The sequence below is a fragment of the Lampetra fluviatilis genome, chromosome 23 (genome assembly GCF_964198595.1).
Source record: "Lampetra fluviatilis chromosome 23, kcLamFluv1.1, whole genome shotgun sequence".
NCBI classification, from domain to species: Eukaryota; Metazoa; Chordata; class Hyperoartia; order Petromyzontiformes; family Petromyzontidae; genus Lampetra; species Lampetra fluviatilis.
Window position 1 is genome coordinate 9,757,212 of NC_136297.1, and position 25,992 is coordinate 9,783,203.

At 49.7% G+C, this 25,992-nt stretch overlaps 1 protein-coding gene across 2 annotated transcripts; it reads left to right on the plus strand.

Moving 5' to 3' along the window:
- Window positions 1-219: 219 nt before the first annotated feature.
- CHTF18 (chromosome transmission fidelity factor 18) lies at window positions 220-25,903 on the plus strand. 2 transcript variants are annotated; one of them, XM_078867139.1, is made up of 23 exons: window positions 220-552; window positions 2,191-2,391; window positions 3,371-3,557; window positions 4,557-4,761; window positions 5,407-5,493; window positions 6,376-6,428; window positions 6,692-6,863; window positions 7,141-7,386; window positions 7,851-7,928; window positions 8,554-8,651; window positions 8,929-9,052; window positions 9,816-9,952; window positions 10,509-10,602; window positions 10,814-10,912; window positions 11,020-11,150; window positions 12,809-12,974; window positions 13,100-13,324; window positions 13,921-14,070; window positions 14,603-14,733; window positions 20,712-20,856; window positions 23,755-23,874; window positions 24,651-24,711; window positions 25,535-25,903. In XM_078867139.1, the coding sequence occupies exons 1-23, from the start codon at window positions 474-476 to the stop codon at window positions 25,669-25,671; spliced, it is 3,126 nt and encodes a 1,041-aa protein (XP_078723265.1). In that variant the 5' UTR covers window positions 220-473; the 3' UTR covers window positions 25,672-25,903. The 2 variants fall into 2 exon arrangements, with proteins under 2 accessions (XP_078723265.1, XP_078723266.1); XM_078867140.1 differs by having other exon boundaries at window positions 4,560-4,761.
- The last annotated feature ends 89 nt before the right edge of the window (window positions 25,904-25,992 follow it).

The following is a 25,992-nucleotide window of genomic DNA, read 5'->3' on the forward strand; positions in this document are numbered from 1 at the left end:
GTTGGCGGGGGGGTTGTTGGCGGGGGGGATGACGGGGGGAGGGTTGTTGGCGGGGGGGGAGTGAACGGGGGGGGTGTTGGCGGGGGGGTTGTTGGCGGGGGGGATGACGGGGGGAGGGTTGTTGGCGGGGGGGATGACGGGGGGAGGGTTGTTGGCGGGGGGGGATGACGGGGGGGGGTGTTGGCGGGGGGGTGGCGACGCCATCTTGCTACTTCCCAAAGGCTCATCCGTCGCGCCCACGTGACTTTCGTCGCAGCCAATCCAGACGCTCACGGCGAGCCACGAGCCAATCAGCAGGCGCGCCGTGGGCGGAGACTTCGCGCGCAAAGTTTTTCCCGCCAAATTCGCGGTGACGGCGGCGGCGGCCGCAGCAACAAGCAGCAGCCTCCGTAGAACGCTGTCGTTTATAAACATCGCAACATTTCACATTTACGCGTACACGAGCCTCGTAAAAGGAAAGCAACTCTCTCGCCATGGCCGAATGGGACGACTTCGACGGGTTCGAGGACGAGTTCGCGGACGAGTTGGAAGTTTTGATGGAACGCGACCACGGTGCGTGCTCTATCTGCTGCTGGATGAAGGCCTTCCCTGCCCCCAAGCCACCCAACTGCAACGCCAGATGATTTCGTTGCTCCATCTCCTCGCGTTGGACGTCACCCTCTGATGTTTGCTTGGCCCTCGGCTACCACTGTTCTTAACCAAAGTGAAATACAAAATAGACTCCATCACTAACACAGTTATGTGGCCTTCCAAGGCATATATATATTTGCTGTATAATAGACGACGTTTCTGGCAATGGCCCCTTCATAGCACGTTGGGAGAGAGAGAAAGTGACGATTCTTGATTAGACGATGGAATAATAATTATAATGGCGCTATCGTAATTAGAATTGACACCACTTCGTTCTTTCGGTAAAGTCACGGATGTTTAAATTAAATCACGACGTTTCGATTGCAACACAAGCAGCAATCACCATCAGGTGGGAAACCCACAGCAAGAACATGTTTTTGATTGCTTGTGTTGCAATCGAAACGTCGTGATTTACTTTATTTTCTACCCACGTGACTTTACCGAAAGAACCAAAGAGTATGGATCCCTGCAGTCACGAAAACTTCTAATCCACATTGAACCACGTCGTTTGTTCTGGGCAATCTCCTGTATCATTCCCTTCTCGCCACGTGGCCTGCCCCAGACCCACAGAGGTCACGAGCGAACGTTGAGCCCTGCAGAACCAGTGGTGGAGATCTCGCATTCCTATGGCGAGGGCTATCCATCGGGCAAGCACTGCTGAGTTGACCCGCACATTTGAACTCGTGAAGAGGGGGTGATGATGGGCTGAATCGACCCAAACGCATAATAACCGTGTCATCCCATCACTGTTTACCCCGTATTCTTGTGCAGGTACATTGAGTTTGCAGGTCCATGCTGCGTTCAGCCGTTTTAATAGGGCAATTTTTAAAAAAAATCTGGTGGTGTTTCTCCCTTGTGATGGGACTTTGTAGGTTGAACGTTGATATTTATAAGGACAACGTGGTGACTTATAAGGACAACGGGGTGACCAATAAGGTCTGAATTGGTCTGTAATAAGGTAGGCGGCACTGATAAGGGGTTGACAGGTATACAAACGTACTGGCTTGTGCATTATGGAGCATTCTGGATTAAGCGTACACAGTACTACATAAGCAGAACTCCATTCTGTCTCCGCACACAAATTAAATCTGGATTTCCACCCTATCTGGTTTCTATAGGGTAAGTCCCTAATTACATCACAACTTGAAACTAATTTATGTTGGGTGATCTATACGAGAGATATTGTGACCCCAACCCCCTCTGCAGACAGCGAATGCATTAACATTGTAAATGTTGTGAGTTTTCTCTATTAACACGCCGATGTGCTGAACTAGTCAGTAATTGGCACGTTTTTATTACGTGACAAACCTTACTAATTGGCTGCATCGGGTGGTGGCAGGTAAACGACACGTATATTTACGCGATCTAACCCAAAAAAAAAGTTTTATGGACTTTCAACCTTTATTGGGAAGTGCTAATAAGAGCTATCTTTGTTAGAACGTGCCATTTACCATCGCAATCATATTCTCTTCCCGTCAGATGGAGGTCGCTGGGCCACGTGTCTTGTTGGTCATTGCTCTCCAGTCCTGTCTGATGAATTGCTGCCATTTATGCTCGCAGAGTCGAACCGAAAAAAGGAAGAGCCTCGGGTCGCTCGTCGCAATGTGCAGCCCACGTCCTTCGAGGAGGCCCTCCAATCGGGGGACTTCGGGGCCGGGAGGCCCAGCGCTGCCTCCACGAATCCTCCCGGATCCGGAGAGAACCACCCCAGCAAGAGGGACGCGGAAGACATGCTGGCGAGCGCGGTCAGAGCCCCTACCAGTAAGAACGCACCGACTCACCCACCACCAACCAACTGCACGCAGGCCACGCTCAATGCTGAGGGCTCGATCTATCCGACTGACCCATTTCGTCTCGTCCACACTCTGTTCAACCAGCACACTGCAGGTCACAAACACTTCTCTTTCGGCTTCTTCCTTCAGACTGCTTCAGACTGTTTGACGGTCGAATTCAGGTCCAATAGTTTATTTTCGCACGTTCTTACTTCCTTGGTGTCTTGAAAACTCACCTATTTAAACTGGCCTTTAACCACCTAGTTCTCGCCGTTTACCCTGGTTATGTTGGTTTTCTGCTTTCCTTACATGGCGTATTGAGATCTACGGATGAACTATGCCTTACAGATGTAAATTATTATTATTGCTCATTCAAGAAATCCATTAACTTTGATATGTTATACCTTCAATAGTACTGTGTTACTGGCCACTTGACATTTTGGGTTTTTGGGCCTGCACTTTCCCTTTTTAGTGTTCTGTATTTTTTATTTATTTCTAGGCTTATCTGTTCTAAGGTATTCCACAGACCTGCCTTGCAAAGCAGCCTGAACTGAACATTAAAACGCGTTTTCGGAGATTAGGTGTCGAGACCTGTACAAGTGCGCCTGGAATAAAGTTGGCGATATTCACCAGAGTCCCTGCTGTGAATTATCACTGGGCGTGGCCACGTCTGTGGTGGAGCTTTTGCATCAGATATTCACCTCCAGGACAGCATGTCCATGTCAATACTATAAACTATAACCTATATTTTATTTTACCTGGTAAGACCTGCCGAGCTATTCAGCTGTTTTTCAGAAGCGACCTGGCCACAGATGATAGTGCAACGAAGTGGCTCATCATCATGTGCAAATTTATCGCAGCCAAATACTCGAAACACATGTTTCTTTATATATGGAGGGAAAACCCAGATGCAGTGCTGCAGCAAGTAGGCCCCAAGACTAATCCGCCCCGTGGTTGCCTTTGTGCAGCGCCCAAGCGCAAGAGGCCCCGACTGGATGCCATCAAGCGGCTGGAATTTACGGCCGATCTCCTGCCCAAACCTGCGCCCACCGAACCGGTGGCCTCCCAACCCGGGGATGAGTCAAGCGGGAGCCACGACAACGACCTCAGCGGCTTCCACGACCTCGATGCCTCCCCGCCCGACGTACTGGCAGAGTGCGTCCGCGTTCGTTTGTGCGCACACAACAAAGGCAAAAATGCCCTACTATAGTGTAGTTAGCGAGCACCTATTAAGGCCAAAATGGCATACAAGGGGGTGGGGTGGCCAGCACCATGCCCGGTCGCCTTGGTCTCCCCAGTGGCAATGTTTACACATCGCACTAAGTTCTCATTTGAGGCTGAGTCGATCTTGGGGAGGCCCAGAACCAGTTCAGATAATCGTCACTGGTGTTGACCGTGACCGGGAATCGAACTCGGGCCGCCCGGTTTGCTAACCGCTACACTTTCGCACATGCGCACACAACAACAACAACCGCCATTCGCCACTAAGTGGCGGTGACGTTACCACGACACTTGTGCCAGGCTATGTGCACGTTGAGGCCACGTGAAGTGTCAAACGCCCGCTGGCTGGAGGTCACGGGGCAGACCCAGATGCCATAGGTCGACTGACTGAGACGACTGGCTGTTGCACCACCTGTGCCCCCTACTGTGCCAACTTGCTGTGCTTTATATGCGCACACATACACACGGACATGCAAGGACATGGTGCCCAGTAGTAGTATGCTGGTGGACCTTTAAAATAAACCGCTCGCATTTGGCCCCGTGAGCCAGGCGCAGTGGCGAAGGCCTGTGAATCCCAGCGTTTTGGAGGTGAGGGTTAGTAGATCAAACAGAGGTCTCTGAAACTTCCACACACGTTATATGCTCGACTTAAAGCTTTTGTAACTGCAGGAATTCATATTCTTTGGGTCTTTCGGTAAAGTCACGATAGCTGTATCAAGTAAATACAGCTATCGTGCTGTGACGGTTCCACCTGAAGACGGAAGCTTGTGTTGCCTCCGAAACGTCGTGATTTTTATTTTATTTTACTTTTATTAATTTTAATATGTTTTACCTACGTGACTTTACCGAAAGAACCTAAGAATATACACCAATAAAGCTGCAAATTTCACCTTGCCATACCATGAACTGGAATAAGCATTACTTGTGCTGCAGTAGACGCGGCGGCCAACCCAAGCGGGCGGTATCGATGGCCTCCGCGGAAGCCGTGGCGACCGCCGCGGTGGCTGCTGACGTGGAGAGGAAGCGGGTCCTGAAGCGGCCGCCTGTGACGGACGACTTTGTGAACGTGACGGTGCCGGGTGGCGACCGCTACTACTTGGCGCTGGGCGCGGACAGCAGCAGCCACGCGGCTCCCATGGTGCGCGCGACGACGCGCAGCTGTTGAGTTTGTAGATGGCTTACCTAGTCTAGCAGGGATTTGTTATTATAAAGATTATTCCGATGCAAGATTTCGGACCATTCTGAGCAACAACGAAAGATCGGTTTGGATTTGTCAGGAATGATGACGTGATACACGTTTGGTGTTTAGTAGTGCCGGTGTGGCGTACCGTCAAGTACTGGTCCATTTTGACCTCTGACGTTACGTGACCAATATGTCACATCCGTGCTTTTACTGCGAAAAGCAGTGTCGCATGACACCCGGTGTCATGTGACGATCCCAGAATGTGAAAAAAGATCCGAATTCATTCTCGAAATTAGTAGTACCGGCATGATATTGTACAATATACGATGTGATTATTTTGTACAGTTTTGATAAATGCGTCCCGTTTCCACGTGTATGCGTGGGGTCACGATTAGTGCACACGCACAATTTTAAGCTTGCAGCCCACTGAGGTGAAGGGAGGCCACTTACATGGCTCACTCTAGGTTGCCCATCACTGGTCTGGGTGCACATCTACAAGAGTAGAGCCGTTTTGCTTTGCAGGCTGCAAAATACTTCCATCTCATGTTCTCGTCAACTTCGTCATCGTGTGCAGCTACGCACTTTTTTGTATTTCGACAGAATCCAGACTTGAGCTTCCGGAGCCAAATGTCGCTGCAGCTTTTGAGCGTGCCGTTCGCGATGCTCAAAGACCAAGTAGTCAGGGAGGTGAGTTGTCCAACGCACCTTGCTCTTATCGGCTGCGATCTGTATGTATATTCGTATGTTGACCATCTTTCGTGCCGTATGTAGCCAACCGTGCTATTTGGAGGTGTGGGGAAAGGACAACAGCCTTCTCCAGGGTCGTTGGAGAAGGCTCCTCTTTCGGGCAGTCACCTGGTGAAAATGTGGACTTTTCCTAGAGTTGGAACAATGAGTCAATTCAACAACTGAAAATTGTACTCTCCCTCTGTAGGTACAAGAGACAAGCCAAGAAGCGCCGAGTAGACACTGAATAAGGACTAAACTATGTGCTTATTTATACATAAGTTGTTTGCCTTTTGTTTCATAATACATTATATGTATATAACCATTTAGCTGATTTTTTTAAGTGTTACATGAACAGGACAGGTGACATGTTATCATGTAAAGCAACCATAAACACATGAAAAGACGTAGGTTTAAAATGTATGAGTAAAACTCTACTATCTACACAATATACATAGACGTAAAATGTAAAAAATGGTATATCTTGGGAACAGTAGCCCATCAGTTGTTCTAATTATCATATTTCAATTCAGCACATCAAAAACCATAATAAACAGCACATTTCATCTCTGAAGCAGATGACGTCTAAAACATTGTAGACCAGTGTAATCGGAGAGCTCAGCTCTAGAATTCTCTGATGAGCATGAATCTGTGATGAATCTCAAGGTCGCGGCTCCATCTTCAAACCATTTGGTTGCTATACATTTCCAAGTGATGTTGAGTAATCATTTGTGAGAGCCCAAGTCGCTTCTGAAAAAGAGCTATATAGCTCAGTGGGCCTTGATGAAATTAAAATAGTTGCATTTCATCGTTTACGTGCCTTGTGCCGTCTGAAATGTGCAGAGGCACGCAAAGGTTCTGGAAGAGGCTGAGAGATTCGTCACTTTGCTTAACAGGTGCGTACACGGACTTGCTTAATTTACACTTTGAATAAAGCAATCGCTTGTCTTTATGCATCAATTTCATTAACGAGCAGGTATGGACGCAAGTAACGCTTATCATGAATACACTAAAAATGTGAACGTATGTTTTAAAAGCACTGACAATTGCAGAGTATTTAAGTGGCGTCACTAAGCCTGCATTTTCATGGATGTTTTAAATATGTTAACGTTTCACCGCGACGACGCTTGACCCCTGACCCTGGCGGTTCGGATGACAGCCGAGTGGCTCAGGAGATCGAGGACTCGGAGGAGTTGGGTGGTGAGGGCGGTGGCGGCGGTGATGATGATGGAGGCGGAGACGAGGTGGATGGTGACGATGGGACAAAGAGCAAGGGGCTCTGGGTCGATCGTTTCACCCCACGGCACTACACGGAGCTGCTCAGCGACGATGTGAATTCCCCTGCTCTCCCTGCACCCTCCACAGGCAGCACCTTGTCAACCAGCACCATATCAACCAACACCATGCACAACCCATCATACCCTGCACAACCAGCATCCTGCATAACTCAGGCTAACTTTATTGTCAATGGGCATGGGACTTTGGGGTGCGTGTTACTTTCTGGGGCGTCTTTCAATCGAGAAAATACGGTAGTTTATGAACAAACGCGTCGGTACGCTCCTAGTGCCTGACCCCTCTGTTCTCACCCCTGACCCTGCCGTGCTTCAGTACATGAACCGCTGCCTCCTCAAGTGGCTCAAGCTGTGGGACATGGTCGTGTTCGGCCGCGAGAGGAAGAAGAAGCCACCGCCCGTGACTGCAAACGAGGAGCAGCCGCAGGAGCAGCAGCAACAGAAGAAACAGGGCGACAGCAGGCAGCAGTGGGGGCAGAAAAAAAAGAAGGGCGAGTGGCTGCCGAGGGATGAGTGGGAGAAGAAACAGGGCTGGACTCGCAGGGGTGGCGGCACCAACAAGGTGTGTTCATTGCCGTGCCGCCTGGGTCTCGTATTGTGTGGTGGTACCGCAGCACACTGCGCCCCCTGCCGTGTCATTCAATGGAATTTTGCCAAGCATTCCAAGGCAGGACGCTCCTAAAAAAGAGTTGTGAGACTCGGTGAGGATTTCCTGGGTAAATTGAATAACACCTTGAGATGCAATGTGTCTTTTGCAAGACACGTACGACACATTCCAATTTTAATTTATAAATGGACACTAATGTATTAAAATGTATTATATTTCACATTTTGGCCTTTATGCTGTAACAACAACAAATTCTTATTAAGTACTCGCAAATTATTCTTGGAATTATGCACAGCAACATTGCCTGAGACTTTGCAACTGCTGCAGACTACAGGGCTTTGACAATATCCATGTGCCATAAGAATGGCGTAAATACCAGATGTACTTAATTATCAGGAGTGATTGTTGTGTCTCGTTAGAACTGGAAGAGCAAAGCTCAGATCACGGAGGACATCCTGGAGGATGAGCTGGATGCACACAATCGTCCCAAGTACAAGGTCAGACAAACGCACCCGTGTACGATATCGTACCGCGTGAGCGGTGGGCCAAGAGTACCAATGACAAAACCCAACATGTCCGTCGGTAACGTCGTTGGGCTTGGTGTACAAGAGGTTCATGTGTTCGATCCCGACCCTGAAGACGCCTGCTGTATATTTGGAGCTTGCATGTTCACCCCGTGGTCGCGTGGATTTTTCTCCGGGTCCTCCATTTTTTCCCTACGCGTTTAGAAACATGCGTTTAGAGTATTTGCCTGTTGTAAATGTCCACATGATAGGCCACTTCGTTGAGCTGTCACTTGTGGCCAGGTCACTTCTGAAAAAGAGCTAATAGTTCAGTGGGTCTTACCTTGTAAAATACAAATTGTTTAGTTTAATACTGCCTGAAGAGTAAAAAAACATATAACAAGTGATGTGATCTTGACAAATTTCAGTTCTAGAAAGAAGGCTGTTCCAAAATTTTGGTTAGATCACATTTTAACTTTAACACTCCACCTCCCAACAGAACCAATCAAATTAAGTTGTCACCTGATTTTGTTGAAAAACACGTTTTATACTAATTTGTAAAAAAAAAAAATGTTTTCTTTTCGACTTGTCCGGATTTTATGCTCCCACCGCTTGCCAGGTGGTGCTGCTGTGTGGGCCTCCCGGGCTGGGTAAGACAACGCTGGCGCACGTGGTGGCGCATCACGCCGGCTACAACGTCGTGGAAATGAACGCCAGGTATGCACGCAGCACCACTTGCGCATGCCGTGTCCTAGCGCCGCTCCTCGCACATGTCTCGTGTGAGTCCGTCTCCCTTGTGGTACCAACGTTTGAGGACCGAAATGTGTGAATATCACTGTTATGGTTAATTTGATTACACGTGGACAGACTAATCTGGGTTGCAGATTAACGACGCTTGCGATAAGTTAACAGCTTTTCGCGTGCGTTGGTGTAATTAATCAATGACTTTAGTGTACATCCCTGAGGGTGAGTTTGCTTTGCGCGCCGTTCCCAGCGACGACCGGAGCCCCGAGGTGTTCCGCACGCGCATTGAGGCAGCCACGCAGATGAAGTCGGTGCTGGGTGCGAGTGAGCGGCCTAACTGCCTCGTCATCGACGAGGTGGACGGGGCGCCCTTGGTGAGCACCGTACTCACCTTGCCCGCTCAATTGCACGCACGCACACTGGGAGACACTGCAGGGTTTGACAGCTCGGGGAAGGGGATATCCCGCGTTCTGTCGCACACGACGTTTCTGCGCTGTGCGTCGAAATTATTTTTCCTTGGATTCATTTTCCTGGTCGTGAGGATAAGATGCAAACTTGAGAGCATTGCCATTCGTTTCTTTATTAGGCAGGTGTCAACGCGTTGATCGTATGTATCAATCAAATTATTTGTAAGTGTTACGCTGGAATCTAGTCGCGACCTCAGAATCGTTACAGAACAAATCATAGGCTGGTTTAAAATCAGTACATATTGTTCATAATCAACGATTTTTGGGTTTAGATCGCGTTATTTATAAATGTGTCGTAACCCTCCACCACCCGACACGGCCAATCAGTAAAAAAAGTGTCACGTTGACAAAAGACAAATAGTTCACTGCTTTAGCCCACCGGTGTGTTGAAGCGTGAAACCACAACATTTACAATTTGAGTACGACGTTTCGCTGGTAATTGCATCCAGCATCATCGGGCAATTCGCCAGAATGGTGAGGCTCTGCTGTGTCTCCCGTTCTTATATAGAGCAGCGATCTAAACCCAAAAATCGTTGATTATGAACAATATTGGTCGCGAAAGCCTACGTGTTAAACTGATCAGTACATATTCCCTTATTTGCCCAAATAAAATGCTCCAACGTGGCAAAGTGAGCTTAAAGAACCTCCGCTCCTTTGCACGCTATTTCAGGCGGCCATCACCACTCTCCTGACCCTCGTGAACCGGAAGGACACCAAGGAGACCGGTGGGGCAGCACCAGGGGGCCGACGGCGCAAGAAAGATGGAGGCCTCTTGCTCAGGCCCATCATCTGCATCTGCAACGATCTGTGAGTGGACGGCAGTCACATGTCCCGCCCACACGACTTGCGTTGTCGGGGTTTTGAACATCCACACAGTGGGGGAGACAAAGACGGTTTGGTGTGGTGCTTGATTGAACCACAGTACCTCCTCATCAGAGGTCGCAAACGGGTTTTGATTCCTTACCCGTACCCGGCCGCACCAGGGTCGCAAATGGGTACCCGTACCCGGCCGGGTACGTTCCCTACCCGTACCCTACCCGAAATGAGTGACAAACGGTTACTCACCAGTGACTCACGGCCTACCCGTACCCGGCCGGGTACGGGTAGCCGGGTATTGGGTAGGGTACGGGTAGCCGGGTATCAGGTAGGGTACGGGTATCGGGTACCCGGTTGCGACCTCTGCTCCTCATGTGCCATTCTGGCCTTAACGTGCGATCGCTAATAAAGTCTGAATTAATACATGCGGGGGATCTTTGTCATTGTGATTCTGCATCGCCGTGCCATCCTTCATAGGTGCTTGCCTACAGCACGAGCCCCAATGGTCTGTGTGTCTGTGGGGGATCATTGTGTTTTTGTCACCCAGGTATACTCCTGCATTGAGGCCGCTCAGGCAGCAGGCGTTCACGCTCGCCTTCCCGCCCACCATGCCATCGCGACTCGCACAGAGACTCCTCGAGGTGCCCGGCAACATAGCGCCATGACAGACACCCGCTCTGGTCATCGTCGTCATCGCTTAATGCTTACGCTACGACTCCCATGCGTTACACCCCGAGGCACCAGGCGGCAGGGGACTTCCGTTGGGGAGCTGTCCCTGTGCAGCACGCCATGGTAGTCCAACTGCCTCTGTGTGCCTCCTGCTTTGTGTTGCGTTTGTCTGGGCGAGGCCAGATCTCGAGCCTGCAGGGCCTCCACGTGGACACGGGCGTGCTCCTGGCTCTCTGTGAGAAAACCGAGAACGACATCCGCTCATGCATCAACACCCTGCAGGTGAGCCTGACTGGCTTGCCGTACTTGCCTCTACCTCACTGCCCTTCCCTCCTGCTCCCCGCCCTTGCCTGCCCTTCCCTCCTATAGCTTTGTCTTTGCGTGTGCAGTTCCTGCAGGGCCGGGGACAGAGTGAGCTGAACATTCACACGGTGCAGTCCCTGAGCATCGGCCTCAAAGACCAGACCAAGGGGCTCTTCCCAGTGTGGCAGGAGATCTTCCGGCTGCCTCGACCACAGCGGTGTGCTCCTCTCACACACCCCCACCGGGACCAGACCTGGCCTCAGTTTTCTTCTTTTTCTTCTTTAATATGGCTGCTGATGTAGGTGCAGAGCAACAACTACAATTTCACATTCAGGTGGTCAAGCCAGATAACCTGTGTCAGGAGTAGCAGCGGAGTGTATCATTGCTGCGATGTCTCCTTCCTACTTGTGGATCGGGCGTTGCCTCGTTAGATGTTGTACGGTCTGTTCTGGATGACCACAGTCACACACTACTGGAGAGTGTTTAATTTTACATTTATGCATCAGGTACCCGCATCTGCCATGGTTTTTGCGGATGCGATTTAGGGTGGGCTGAGCTTCGTGAAAGATGAAACCCAGGGATCTTGTGTGCTTTTTATTACTATCAATTTTATTACTATCATATTTGAAATTACAACAACAGCATTGTTATATGAAAATACAATTGCAATGCCATTGCATTTCACGACGATTTTCACAATCACAATGGTACTTGACCATTAGGTCTGCCCAACGCTAACCGCTCGCTGTGCACCGACGCTAAGCCCAAGCCGCCAACACTCAACCACGAACCAAGACCCCCAACAATAACCCTGCCCGTAATCCCAAAAACTGTACAAATTGGTCAAGGAGGTTTCCTCCCTCAAAATGGCATGGGGCCCATACTTGAGCCAGTGGTGGTAATTCCACATTTCTATGATGCAGGCGAGTCTTCCGGTCAACCACCATTGCCTTCCCCACAAAGCGATACTTTTATTTAGTTAAACCGCAGGATTTATGGGCTGACTCAACCCCCTAATCCTTCATTTGAACTTCCAGCCTTCTATAGATTGCGATTCCCCCCCCCCCTAGTCTGGTCACTGCGCCACCCAACAACGAACACAAACCAGCGTTCATTGCTCCACGCTTTCCTCTGCCTTATGTACGTTTGGAGTCTGGTGTCCACTTTGAATGTAAGCAGGCACAGTCTCCATTGGGCGCTATCAAAAAGTACGAAGTGGTGGTCGCGGTGTTGGGGGTGATTGTTATTGTTTTCAGTAGGACGGCGATTATCTTTGTTGATGACAAAGGCAACATCGCCTGATGAAGCTGGTTGTAATTACTAGCGAAACTTCGTACTCAAATTGTAAATGTTTCGGGTTTACTGTCCAACAAACAAGTATGCTGAAGTAGTAACTTATTGGCACATGGACGCCACGGTGGCGAGATGTTAACTACCTCGCCTGGTATACAGGAAGTCGTGGGTTTGGTCCCATCTATGACGCTTGTATGTGTTCTTCCCGTAGTCAAGTGGATTTTTATCCAGGTATCTCCGGTTTTTCCCTCCACATTTAGAAACATGTTTTAGAGTATTTGGCTGCTATAAATTTGCACGTGATAAGCCACTTTGTTGAGCTGTCATTTGTGATAGCCAGGTCACTTCTGAAAAATAACTAAATAGTTTAGTGGGCCTTACCTGGTATCAAAAAAAAGTTTATGTGATAAACCTCACTAATTAGCTGTATCGGGTGGTGGTTGCGATAATGACACATTTATGTTTACGCGATCTTAAACAACAAAAGCCTTTATTATTAATAATATTGGTCGCTAAAGCCTACGGGTTAAATTGTTGTTGACGACGTTCGTATGGTGGCGGCGGTGGTGGCGTGATGTACAGAAAGCGGGTGAGTCGCGACGCTGCCGGTGAGCTGTTCCCCACGGCGCCCTGGGAGGTCGACGTGGGCCCCACAGAGGGGCGCGCCACGATGAGCACGGGCGCCGCCCGATTCCACAGCTTGCTTCACCTCGTCTCCGCCAACGGAGAGTACGAGAAGCTGACGCAGGTGAGCGACGGTAAAACTCGCCCCTTAGCGGGACCTACGCCCGTCCACCGACGAGTCCAAGCAGAAGGCATCCTTGGCGGGCTCCCCTTAAACCCGGCGTCGTACGCCGTTTTGCGCGCGTGCAGGGCCTGTTTGAGAACTACCTGGCCGCGCGCGTCAAGGACCCTCGCATGGAGCTCGTGTGCCTGGGCACCGAGTGGCTCTGCTTCCAGGACCTGGCAAGCTGCTCCATCGCCCGTGGCCAGAACTACGTGCTTATGCGCTACCTGCCCTTCGTGGCCGTCGCATTCCACTTCCTGTTTTCCACCAACTCGCCGCCACGCCTCAACTACCCCAACAGCAACTTCGAGGTGCGCAGCCGCCCCATAGCCATCGTTAGCCAAGAGAGAGAGGGAGGTGGGGAACAGCGCTCGGATTTGTTGTTTTGGCGTGATGTCCCAACGTTTTACTCCACTTGCTGAGAGATTCTTCAGGGTAACGAATGGAGCAGCTCGCGTTCTCCCTCGATTATATAATGTTGCCGACCGCTGCTGGTGTGTGACGTGGGCCAGTCGATGTTGTTCATCAGCTTCGTCATTTGCGCATACGACGCACAACTGCCGACAGTGCAGTCTTGTGCCGTGTCTGTTGGCTGGGGGGAGCTGCGGTGACCGGAGTTTAGAGAGGAGTGTAGATAAGCGGTGGCTGCTCGGTGCAGAGGCCCCAAGCAGTGGTGTTCATCCGAAAGTGTGATGTCACAGGAAGTGACATTACTTCCATCGAAAGTGTCATCACGTTGGCGTCATTTTAATGATATCTGATATCGCCTATGCCTGTTTTATTAAAACGTGGGAAACAGCTATTCTTGTCTTGTTGACCTTATATATAAGCATACGTATGAATGTGTGGTGCATGTGTATGCACGTTTGCATACAAATTAATGTGTGGCACGTGTCTGGTGGAGTAGATGCAGAGCAAGCTGGCGCAGTCGCAGAACCTGGTGACGAGCATGATCGGGGAGGCGTCGGCACACATCAGAACCCACGTGCCAGCCCTCGCCCTCATTCTCGACTCCCTCTGCCTCATCCTCGACATCGTCTCGCCCAAAATGCGTCCCGTGAGTCACCGCAACCGAATAGTCCCCACGCACGACCAAGCCACGCCGCAGCCGTGCCGAGGTGCCGTGCTGTTGTTTCCGCTGCAGAACTCGAGACGGATGTAGATGATGCGGTGACGTAACACGCAATGCAATCAACGCCGTCATTAGGCCTGCCCACCTGGCCCTGCCTGGCCCTGAGCCAGAGTCATACGTCATCTCGTGAGGCCAGCATAGCACGGTTTGGACCTGGCTCGGTTGAGAGCCAGTGGAAAACCACCTGTATTGTGAGGGCACCGCACTGACCAGTGGAAAGGGGATCAAAGAACTACGCTCAACATGGTGTGTGGGAGTGGGGGGCTTCATCTAGCAGTGGATTGACAGGTGACTGTAAATGTATATATATATTTTCTACTCTGCCCTTGTCTTGGCTGGGACAAAATCCTAAGACGTCACAGTTTTGTGACTGTTAATAGCAAACGGCCACGGTTACAAAACCCCAGCGTCATTCTGCCGCCTTCACTGTTGTTGTTGTCGCCGCGCTCCCTTTCAGGTGAACACGCAGCTGTACAGTGCTCGGGAGAAGCAGCAGCTGTCCGAGTTGGTGGCCACCATGCTCGCATACAACCTCACCTACCGGCAGGAGCGCACGCAGGACGGACAGTACACCTACCTGCTCGACCCGTGAGTGGCGCGCGGTACACAAAAGAGTCAAAGATCCCCCCCCATATAGCCTGAACAGACTGTTGGGGGGGGGCAAGTGCTGTTAGCGGGCACCTGTGAAGGCCAGCACGGCACACGGAGGTGGGGTGGGGGTAGGTGGCCAGCACAACGCCCGGGCGCTTTTGTCTCCCCATTTAAGGCCGAGTCGATTGAAGGGAGGCCCAAGACCAGTTTGGATATTTGTAACGGATGTTGGTCGTGAGCGAGAATCAAACTCGGGTTGCCAAGTTTGTATTGCAGTGCGGCGACCACCCCGCTTCCCAGTGGCACACAGATAAATACAAAGATCCCCCATATAGCCTCAACAGACATTTGGGCCAAGTGCTGCTAGCAAATACCTATGAAGGCCGGCACGGCACACCAAGAGGTGGTTGGCCAGCATCACGCCCGACAGCCTTCGTCTCCCCAGTGGCGATGTTTACATACCACACCAGGTACTAATTTGGAGACTGAGTCGTCCTAGGGGAGGCCCGTTACCGGTTCAGATAATTAATCGTTACTGGTGTTGGCTGTGAGCGGGAATCGAACTCGGGTCGCCGGATTTGTAGCGCTACGCGCGAACCACAACACGCACTAGATTTGAAGTTTTCGTGACTGCAAGGGTTCATACTCTTTGGTTTTTTCGGTAAAGTCATGTAGGTAAAAAATCAAATAAAAATAAATTAAATCACGACGTTTCGGAGGCAACACAAGCTTCCGTCTTCAGGTGGCACCGTCACAGCAAAATTACTGTATCAAGTGGAGAGAACTCTAAGAGACACGAGACTATACAGGTTAAGGGGGGGGGGAGGAGCCAGGATGGGACGTGGAGAGGGTTAAGTTAAGCCTCCTTTTGTTATGCTGCAGGGGGTTAGAGGAGGGAGAGAGCTCCGTGTGTAGGCGATGAAGGCCGGCTCAGATTGATGAAAACCGTTATATAACATCTCTCGCATGTGTTTTCGGATTGTAACGTGTTGTTCGGCATGATGTCCGACTTTTTGCTGAACTTTCTGGGAGCTACTTTAGGAACTGGATCAAGGAGCTCATATCCTTCCTAGATAGCACCGCTCATTTTGCTTCCTGAAGAGGCCCCCAGAATGTAGGGCAAAAACATCGGACATCATTTCAAACAACGCACGGGTACAGCCGGGAAAAAAATAAAACACCCATCGGAGAGCTGTACAGCACAACGCGCGAAAACTTATAGAGTGGCACTGCTTTTCTTTAAACACAGTGGCGTGATGCATATTTCACGGATTTAACTTTATGGTTGTTTTTCGGACCCCGCTCTAAATACATTCAAAATTAACGCTAAGCGGATGGACTTTCCAAAGCAGCAATAATCGCACGGGCTGGGGGATGCAACATGAACCCCCCTCGTACTTTCCAACGCTCATAATCTGTCCCTGCTGTCTCTGGTAAACGTTAAGCCCCTTTTTACCCAAATTCTTGAGTGGGCCTGCCTCTCTTCAGCCACCCCCCCCCCCTTCCCCTACCACCAAAATAAAAAAAACAGTGATGAACAAATTTCCATTTCATTTGGATAAACCCTTCCATATCTGCGACATCTGCATCTTGAGAGTAAGCTTTTAATTGTCACGAAATCAAGCACCCCACCGCCTCTGTGTGAGGTGCTGCCTGCCGCGATCACGGTGGAGGCAAGGGACAGGTCGTGCCATATGCGGCGCCCGTCGGCGAGAAGTGGGAAGCCGCTACCTGTCCCCACATCGTCTTCTACGAATGTCGGGAGGACCCAACGCAAGAGTCCGCTGGATCCTGCTGTTGGCAGCAAAGATTGTCGATATCGATTGAGACGGAGAGGGCTCTTGTATCGAAACCACGTGCATGAGGTTGTGGACGGTGTGGTCTGCGGTTATAAGGTGTGCAACGTACATACGTGGAGCGTACCGGTGGAAGTAGAACTGGGCCCTCCGATTATTATTTAAGTAAACAATTGCTCTGACAATTATAAGTCTCTGTTCCCATGTGTATTGCGGAACTGGAGGTGATGGGTGGTCCCTGTTGACACCATCGGCGTTGTTACGCTGGGCGTGGCTCGTAGGGCGTTTCCTGCCTTCCAGAGGCAGGGCCCGTGTAATCGACAACAATAAAAGGCATCTATTAAAGTTTATCGTTAATTAAACGACTGATTTTCCCCAGCTATAGCTGGGAGGGCGGGAGCGTCGAGGGAAGTCACCATGCTTTGCTGTCCCCCCCATTCCTCTCCAATGTGGAGCCCAACCCATTGGCTCACAGGCTCCCCTCTGGCTGCTGTGATCCAAGCAATTTCCCTAAAAGGTTATTTTTGTTCTTGAATCCTGGGCTCTGGGAATTTGATGTTAATCCAGACCACAGGTTGCTTGAAGCAGATAGTGGCAGCAACATTTGAGTGGGGAGGGGGGCTGCGTTTGTTGTGACCTGCCAAGCCATGACTCATGCAGAGAGTGATCGCAAACAGCGAAACGCACCCGCTTAATCCCACCGTTGATTCGCTAAAGGAAATACAGCGTTTAAACGCTCAAGTCTGCGGGGGGAAATGGAAGAGGATTAGGATGGGAGGCAGGAGGGAGCGGCAGGTGGCGGCAAAATGTGTGTGGGGTATTGCGAGCTATATACGGGGGCCCTCTCTTACGAATAATTTGGCGGTTTACGTGCCATAAAAATTACACGAGCAAACCTTTCCCTCTGGCGGTCGTCACCTTGGTGTGGAATTAACCATGCGAGTGTGAAAGGGACGGCCGTGGCAATGGAAGGTCACTCACCATTGGGGCCGCCCTCTGCAGAGATTGCCGCTGAAGGGATATGCCCTTGACCCTAACTTTGAAGTGTCAATTCTTCTTGTCCTCTCACCACTCCTCCCGTCTTCCACTCACTTAAAAATGGTGTCATGTCCCCTTTCCGTCTTTGCCACCCTAGTCTTCGCGTACATGACACAAGCGGCACCGTTGGCGTGACGGCGGAAGTCGAGCGCGGGCCCCACGGTCTGTCCCGTGGATGTCATTTGGGTTTATGTAGGACACAAGCTGGTGCCACGTGCGCACCAACAGATTGTTTCGACGACGGCACGTCACGGAAAAGCATGTGCGTGCGTACGCGCACTCACATGTACCAGATTACACTCGCGGTACCCGCGCGTGTATGTGCACGTGTGTGTACGACTAACGGAGAGAGACGACGGGAGGGAGAGGGAATACCTTACATAAAGGACATTTTCACGAGCAGTGTTAATCCGTCGGACGGGACGAGGGATCTTAGCGCATCAGATGGAGAGCGGGAAAGAGCAGCTAAACCGACACCGGCAAATATATTTCTACTAAAATTCATCGATGTTGTTTCATTTGAAGCCGAGATATCCTGACTCTTCGTTGTCTCATGCGACCGTGGCCCCAGCACGTTGGATTAATCTTCAAGTGTGTGAAGACTTGGGTCCAGCCAGCAGCCTTCCGTCCCTCCTGACAGCTCAACCTTTGTCTTCAGGAGAAGAGAAAAGACGTTGTTCACGGCGGGGCTGCTCAGATGCTTCATTTCGCGTGGGACTTTCCGTCGTAATGCTGTGGCAGTGTGTATGAAGAAGGTGTGCGTGTATAGTTGTGTCGGTGCGTGTGCTGTTCTGACTTAAAAGCGCAGCCAGAGTCACGAATTGAGGCAGCTCTCACTCTGCCCATCAGGTGAAGTCGGCGTTCGTGCTTGCGGATTGTTACTTTCCGCTATTCACCCTCGTCAAGTCGGTTCGTCACAAGTTCACGAAGAGCAGCGAAAAATGGCAGCGGCGGCAGCAATCGAGAAACAAAAAATCCTTTTGTCTTAGAAAACCGTGACCCGCTCTCGGAAAACCGTGCCGCCGTTTTGCATTTTCCTGCAAGCGCTCCTTTACCGCTCGATCCAATCCGAGCCGCTGGTGCGTTTAGCTAAACCCCCCGAAGAGTCGGCGACTGGAGACGCATTCTCGGCAAAGTATCCGTGGCGCGCGGGGCCGCACACGCCGCGGAATGTTCCAAGCACGGTGCCAGGAGCCCATTGTCATCACGGACTGGGGCCTGCCGCTCGCCGCTGCACTGCTGGTGCTGTTGCTCATCTACGCCTTCCTCTACATGCCGGCGCACATGCAGCAGCTCATGCTCAACGAGGGGGCCAAGCTGGCCAACGGGAGCCGCGCTGGTGGCATCGATGCTGGCGCCGTACCCGGAACGCCGTGAGGCGATCGGGTTCGTTGAAGGTTCACCGCTCGCTCATTCTCACTGCCGTCACTCGCTCACCTGCAGTCAGTCGTCTACGTATCACTACAACTCTGGTTACCATTCCCGTGAACTTCTCTCCTGAGGATCCGGTCTACGGTGTTGTTTCTTCTGTCCGCTTCTTCTTCCCTCGAACTGCTCGAATTTTAATTCCCGCCCCCCATCGTCTCTTTACCCAAGTCCTTATTCCCTTGCCGATATCAAGAAATGCATTCGCTCTTCGTCTATTACGCCGCCAACGGTGCTCTCTGTTGCTGACCGCTTGGAATTTTTGTGGCCATTTGGGCCCGTGCTCGGCAACTGTGAATTTAAACAAAACCGAAGCGGTGAGGTGACGGCGCGTCCGGCGTACGGGAACCCGTTGGGCTGGGACAATTACTCTTGCTCGTCGGGACTCGCAGGCGGTGGCTTTGTCCTGCTAGCGAGAATGTGGCGTTTTCACCCTCACAGGGTTTTGTTGGGATCATTGAGGAAAGTCTTATTGTGCTCAGTGGTGTGGTGTTTTTTTTTGTGTGTGCGTAGCGCTAGAGTTGGGGGTCTGGGAACTCTTTATTAAGAGTCCTTCCAGATACGGAACATTTCTTAAAATGGATTAGCCAGTCATCTTTCCGCAGAACCCATCGTATAGAAGAGTTTTGTCTTTTTCCCCTAATTTTATACTGATTGTGCTTTTTGGCGTCACATCATGAGACCAGGTCACTCTTGAAAATGAGACTCACCCTGGTCACTTGAGTTCTCACCTTGATCAACACTCGGATTTTGATTTAAAGCTTTCGTGACTGCAGCAGGGATTCATATTCTTGGTTCTTTCGGTAAAGTCACGTAGAAGGGAAATAACAAAATAATATATATATAAAACAATAACAATTCTCACTACGTTTCGACTGCAACACAAGCAATCCACATCAGGTGTGAAATCCACAGCAAGAAATTTTGAAAAAAGTGGCGATTTTCCTAACGTTAGGAAAAAAAGTGGCGGTTTTTCCTAAAAACCGCCACTTTTTTCAAATTTTCTTGCTGTGGATTTAACACCTGATGATGATTGCTTGTGTGGCAGTCGAAACGTCGTGAGAATTTTTATTGTTTTATATTTATATTCTTTTATTATTGCCCTTCTACGTGACTTTACCGAAAGAACCAGGAATATGAAACACTTGGATATTTTTCAGAGCAGTGCAACCCTTAGTATTAGAGAGCATCCCACTGAAGCGGATATCAGAGCTGCCTCAAAGACCCTTTCACGTGACCTCTGGTCCACACAGTTGAGGGAAGCCGTTACCCATTTGTTTGTGACATGACGGTCAAGCTAATATTTAATTCTCAGAGCTGACATTCAGCCAAATTAGGTGCAGAACAAATTTAGCTTAATGGATTGGTTTCTGAAGTAATTGGTCCTGGGCCTGTAACCATCAACTCGCTCCACTTGAGAAGATGGTAAAAATCACAGGCGACCGCCTGGATTCGAACCCAGGATCTCTGGGCCTCCTGACCACTGCTGTAAAGGGTGTTCAGCGATGCTTACCCAGATAACTAAATAACATTTTTATTTATTTTTGAAATAGTTCAAATTTTTGTTATCTTTCCCAATTTCCAAAACGGTTCGTTAATTTTCGGCTTTCTTTTGACGCCGCACGCACGCCTTGTTTTTACCGACTTGTTACCACGTGCCGACAAGCTCACACCGATTCCATCGATTTATCGCCATGCCTGTCGGTGCGTGCGCAGCAACATGGAGGCGGTGGCACGCTACCCGAGCCTGCCCCAGCGCAAGCAGCTGTCATACCAGATGCGGCAGCTGATAGCGCGCGAGGTGGAGTTGGAGCGGATGCGGCGCACAGAGGCCGCGGCGATCGCACGCAACTCGACTGAGGTGAGGGGCGCACGCCCATCTCCGCCACTGCCCGCTCACGCTTTTCTGACACTGTCACTCTTATATCTCTGCCACCGTCGCATCCTTTCTAACCGTCGCATCCCTGCTACCATCTTCTTGGTTCTTTCGGTAAAGTCACGTAGAATGGAAATAATAAAATAATACAAATAAAACATAATAAAATCATTCTCACAACGTTTCGGCCACAACGCAAGCAGCCGTCCTCAGGTGAAGAACAGGTCTGTCATTCAGACGCTGTCTTTCCGACAGACCTGTTCTTCATGTTTTATTTTTATTATTTTATTATTTCCATTCTACATGACTTTACCAAAAGAACCAAGAAGATGAATCCCTGCAGTCACGAAAGCTTTCAATCGAAATCCCTGCTACCGTCGCATCTCTGCCACCGTTGCATCCCGGCCACTGTCGCATCCCGGCCACCATCACATCTCTACCATAAGTCTCGTCCGTGCCAAAGAAGTTCAACGTACATACATACATCCCTGCTGCCTCTCGTTCACTCCTCCTCGCTCGAGTCCTGATCCTCGACCATGATCCCCGCTCCCCCCCCCGCCTCCTAATCCTGGCCACTGGCCCATAATCCCCACCTCCAGCACTCCATTTAGTAACCCCTAACCTCCCTTCTACAACCTCTAACCCCTAATCCATAACTTTTAATGTAATCACTTCAGCTTGGCTTTTATCTCTAAACATAACCCTTAATCCGTGATGTCAACCAAAGCCAGCGCCGGGTAAGTCCCAGTTGCAATTATAATTGGCAATTGAGCAATTGAACATTTGCCCCACAAAGCTAGTTGGAGAGTTGGGCCTCTTACACACTCTTCATCATCAGCCACGGTCTGTCCACTGCTGAATGAAAGAATCGCCAAGCCGTCGCCATTCTCACGTTCACGCAATGTTACAATCGCCCTGAGCGCCTCCGCACAAGCCAATTGCGTCCCTCCGGTTCCACAGTCGACGTGCTCTTGGACGCATTCGCTCGTTGGGCTGCCATTCCATCATATGTGACAGCAGGTGGTGGCATGCATTGATTAAAGTATTTGTTATGGATTAGCGGTAAGAGGTTGCAGAGTACTTGGCTGCTATACATTTCCACTTTGTGGAGCTATCACTTCTGAAAGAGCACTAATAGCTCAGTGAGACTTACCCGGTAAAAAAAACATTTTTTAAAAGAGTTCTACATTTGGCCCAGTGCTATGTTTTTGTTATCAAGTTCATTTTCCATAAACACATCATCATGCTGTTTCTTCCGTTTCCATTTGAATAGCTGTACCTTGTATACACATTCTGTGTCCCTCTGACAGAGATCTCCCCAATGATACAATCGATTACGTTGAGAGAGAGCGACTGCATTGAAAACCAACTAATTTGCGTCCGTTAATCAGAACTGATTTGGGGGCCCTAGGGGGTCTGGTAATGTGCGTGGGTCACGATTAGATTTCAGAGTGGTTATTAAGTACCCAGTTGGCACTGTCTCGTTTGTATTGTCCGTCTCGTTTGTATTGTCTGTCTCGTTTGTATTGTCCTTCTCGTTTCTATTGTCCTCCTCGTTTCTATTGTCTGTCTCGTTTCTATTGTCTGTCTCGTTTCTATTGTCTCGTTTGTATTGTCTGTCTAGTTTGTATTGTCAGTCTCGTTTGTATTGTCTGTCTCGTTTGTATTGTCCTTCTCGTTTGTATTGTCCTTCTCGTTTCTATTGTCTGTCTCGTTTCTATTGTCTCGTTTGTATTGTCTGTCTCGTTTGTATTGTCAGTCTCGTTTGTATTGTCTCGTTTGTATTGTCTGTCTCGTTTGTATTGTCCATCTCGTTTGTATTGTCCTTCTCGTTTGTATTGTCTGTCTCGTTTGTATTGTCTGCCTCGTTTGTATTGTCTCGTTTGTATTTGTCTCGTTTGTATTGTCCGTCTCGTTTGTATTGTCTGCCTCGTTTGTATTGCCTCGTTTGTATTTGTCTCGTTTGTATTGTCTCGTTTGTATTGTCTGTCTCGTTTGTATTGTCTGCCTCGTTTGTATTGTCTCGTTTGCATTGTCTCGTTTGTATTGTCCGTCTCGTTTGTATTGTCTCTTTTGTATTGTCTGTCTCGTTTCTATTATCTGTCTCGTTTGTATTTCCTCTCTCGTTTGTATTGTGCGTCTCGTTTGTATTTTCTATCTCGTTTGCTCTTTTTATTTCCAATAGCCTAATCGCACATTTGCATATTATATCTTGAAGTCATAAATCATTGATTGTTATGCACACAGGTTGATCCTAATCAGTGATCCAATGAACCATTAATACTCAATAGCCATGTAACTCGCCACCCTGCAAGTTGACTTGGTGGAATGTAATTCTGGGTCGTGATTTACGTCAAGAACCGATTATTTTTTTTAATGGAATATATCGCTTACTGTCTCGTTTTGCGTGGTTTTATTCACCCCAAAGCATAGATATTACATTGAGTAACCAAATAATTAGCACAGACCCTAAATACTGTAATCGATTACAATTCATGTAGCGTTTGATGCCTAATGCTTTATAGCAATTGTATATTGCAAAGATTGGGTTGTGGTTGGGGAAGAGGGTTAGGGCTACTGATCGGCCAAACCACTGTTTAGCTCTCCAAAGTGTGTTTATTTTTTTGGATTGTACCGTGTGTTGCTGTCCGACATCATGCCGAACAACACTTGAAGCGCAACGTCGGACAAGCCAAACAACAATGGGTACAACTCGAAAACGCATCGGAAAGATACACAGCGCAACCGCGATAAGCTACGCGGCACAAAGTAATCTTTTTCCGAGCGGTTCTGCTGAGCACCAGTGTTCCTCGCCCGTCTACGTGTGCTGCCCTTGTTCAACGGAACTCATACTTCGTCCTTCCCCCCCCCCCCTCTGCCCAGCGCCGGGACGGGACCGGTGCAGCAGGCGCCGCCAGGGCACAGACAGCGGGACCCAAGAACCACCAGAAGCGCTTGGAGCACTCGCTTCGCAGTATCGTCGTCAACGACAAGTTGGCGCCGGTAAGGCAACCGGTCGCCCGTGCAGTGCAGCCCTTCGATTGCTCGCTCACGCCGCTGCTGTCGGAACCACCTCCACTTGAGGGAGTTCTAGAGATTCCCTCGAGAGAGTGTTTGGCCTACGCTACCGGGCTGGCGAGACATCTGGGAAGAGGTGGAATTAGCCACACGTTACCCACCGCACACCACCTGCCAATCGACGGTGGTGTCATACTGCTGGGTGGACAGAAGCGAGGGGGGGTGATTTAAGAAATTTGCACTATTGTTTCAACTGCCACACAGAGAAATCGATTGAACTGGCGACCTCTAGATTACAAGTGCAGTGTGTTAACTGTTACACCACGGCAGCATTCCCAATCAATCGTTGCCTCTGACTTATTCACGGGTGTTGCTGCTTTGCAAAGGGGGGGGGGGGGATCTGGGGGAACGTAAGGGCAGAATCGGAGGAGGGCACATGGTATATTTCAAACCTGCAGCAACAGATTGATTAAAAAAATCAAGTGTCTCCCTGCTCAATTTATAATGTGGTGAAAGTCATCACTATTGGCAGTTCCAAGCCAGTGGTCACAATCCGACAGTCTCTCCATAAGTGAAACACTATTGAAGTCTCACAAATTGGTACCTGTTTCTGTCAACCCTAGAGGGATTGCGGTGATGATGGTCCGAGCCGGACTCTTTTACTTTGCATGTCACTGCACTGCTGGATGACATTCCACCCACACATCTTTGAGTTAACCCTTTCCTGGACGTGCGTGCGTTGTTCCCCGCTCCCACCCCAGCCCGAGACAGATTTCTTCGGCCGCCCTGTGGTACGACGGGAGCCAGCGCTGGCAGTTTCAGGTAGTTCCCGACCCCACACTGCATCCGCAGCTCCACACCTATGCCGCCTCGCTCACTCGTTGCAAGCTGCACATGACGATTAGCACAGTTGGCTACACACGGTGCAACAAAGGTGCAACAAAAGTGCAACATCCATACATGGCCATCTCTGAGACACACTTAAGCGGTTGCGCTTTCGCTATGTTGTCCCCACCTGAAGGATGCTTGTGTTGCGCTTTAATTTTATTTTACTTTTTTTTACCTACGTGACATTTACCGAAAAAACCACGAAAGCTTCAAATCTAGAATCCACACATGACGAGGGTGCCGCTTGCTGTCTAGCCATTGTATTTATTTTTCAAACTCGTAATGCGTTGTTGTTGTGGAGCATTATACGTGTGCAGTCAGGCTTGTTAAACAAATGCTGCTTGATGGTGATTAGCAGATGTCATTGGCCAGTGGGCTCGCAACTAAACTACAGCCCTATGCAACACAAAAAGTATATTGCGGTGTTGTTGGAGGATTATCGGTATAAGCATATATAAGCAAGTATCTGTTCCGTGTCTCAACATATAAATAAAAATAATTACTTTGCTGATGAGACCCAGAAGGCTGAAACCAGCCCAAAGTTTACTTGGTTAAAAAAATGCTCCTGGGATGGATATTTAACTGGAATGCCAATGGGCCCGATAGACTAATTAAATGTTGTTTGGAGGCATAGAACGGATTTTTGGGTTATTTTGGCTATTGACCCTCAGTCGTTTAATTAACGATGCCGCTACCCCACCCCCACTTCCCCCCCCCACCATCCTCACTGTGCCACCCATTCACGTGGCTGGCGCAGTGGACGGCGTGCCGGAGCCAGAGTCCATCGAGCGGCGCATTGGGAGGGCGGTGGGTGCCAGTGACGTGTGGTTCCGCTTCAACGAGGGCTTCTCCAACGCCGTGCGCCGCAACCTGCACGTGAAGGACCTCCTGTGAACGTTTTGCCTATCGCAAGCGTCGGCGGGCGTGATTCTCCAGGACTCGGCGAAGACTTGAACAACCGATGAGCACCGTTTGACGTGGAACTCGTAAAATATCATCACCTTCGTAACACAACGAGGACCGATCCGTGCGCGCATCTCATCTTGTTCTCCAAAGGTCGAAGCAAACGATGCCCGGATGAAAGTGCTCTGCGTTACCGTGTGGGAACGAGATGTGAACTTTTTATTTGGAAAGAGAACGTATGCAATACAACGGGTGTATTTCACGGGTAAAATACTGACAGCCATCACCTTGTTTAATCTTCACAGTTATAAA

Bases quoted from the DNA above. Each gene is read 5' to 3' on its own strand.
- CHTF18 (XM_078867139.1), top strand. From the start codon at position 474: ATGGCCGAATGGGACGACTTCGACGGGTTCGAGGACGAGTTCGCGGAC. The intron at 7,929-8,553 runs GTCAGACAAACG...ACCGCTTGCCAG, and splicing joins ACAATCGTCCCAAGTACAAG to GTGGTGCTGCTGTGTGGGCC. The intron at 14,734-20,711 runs GTGAGTGGCGCG...GTGCGTGCGCAG, and splicing joins TACACCTACCTGCTCGACCC to CAACATGGAGGCGGTGGCAC.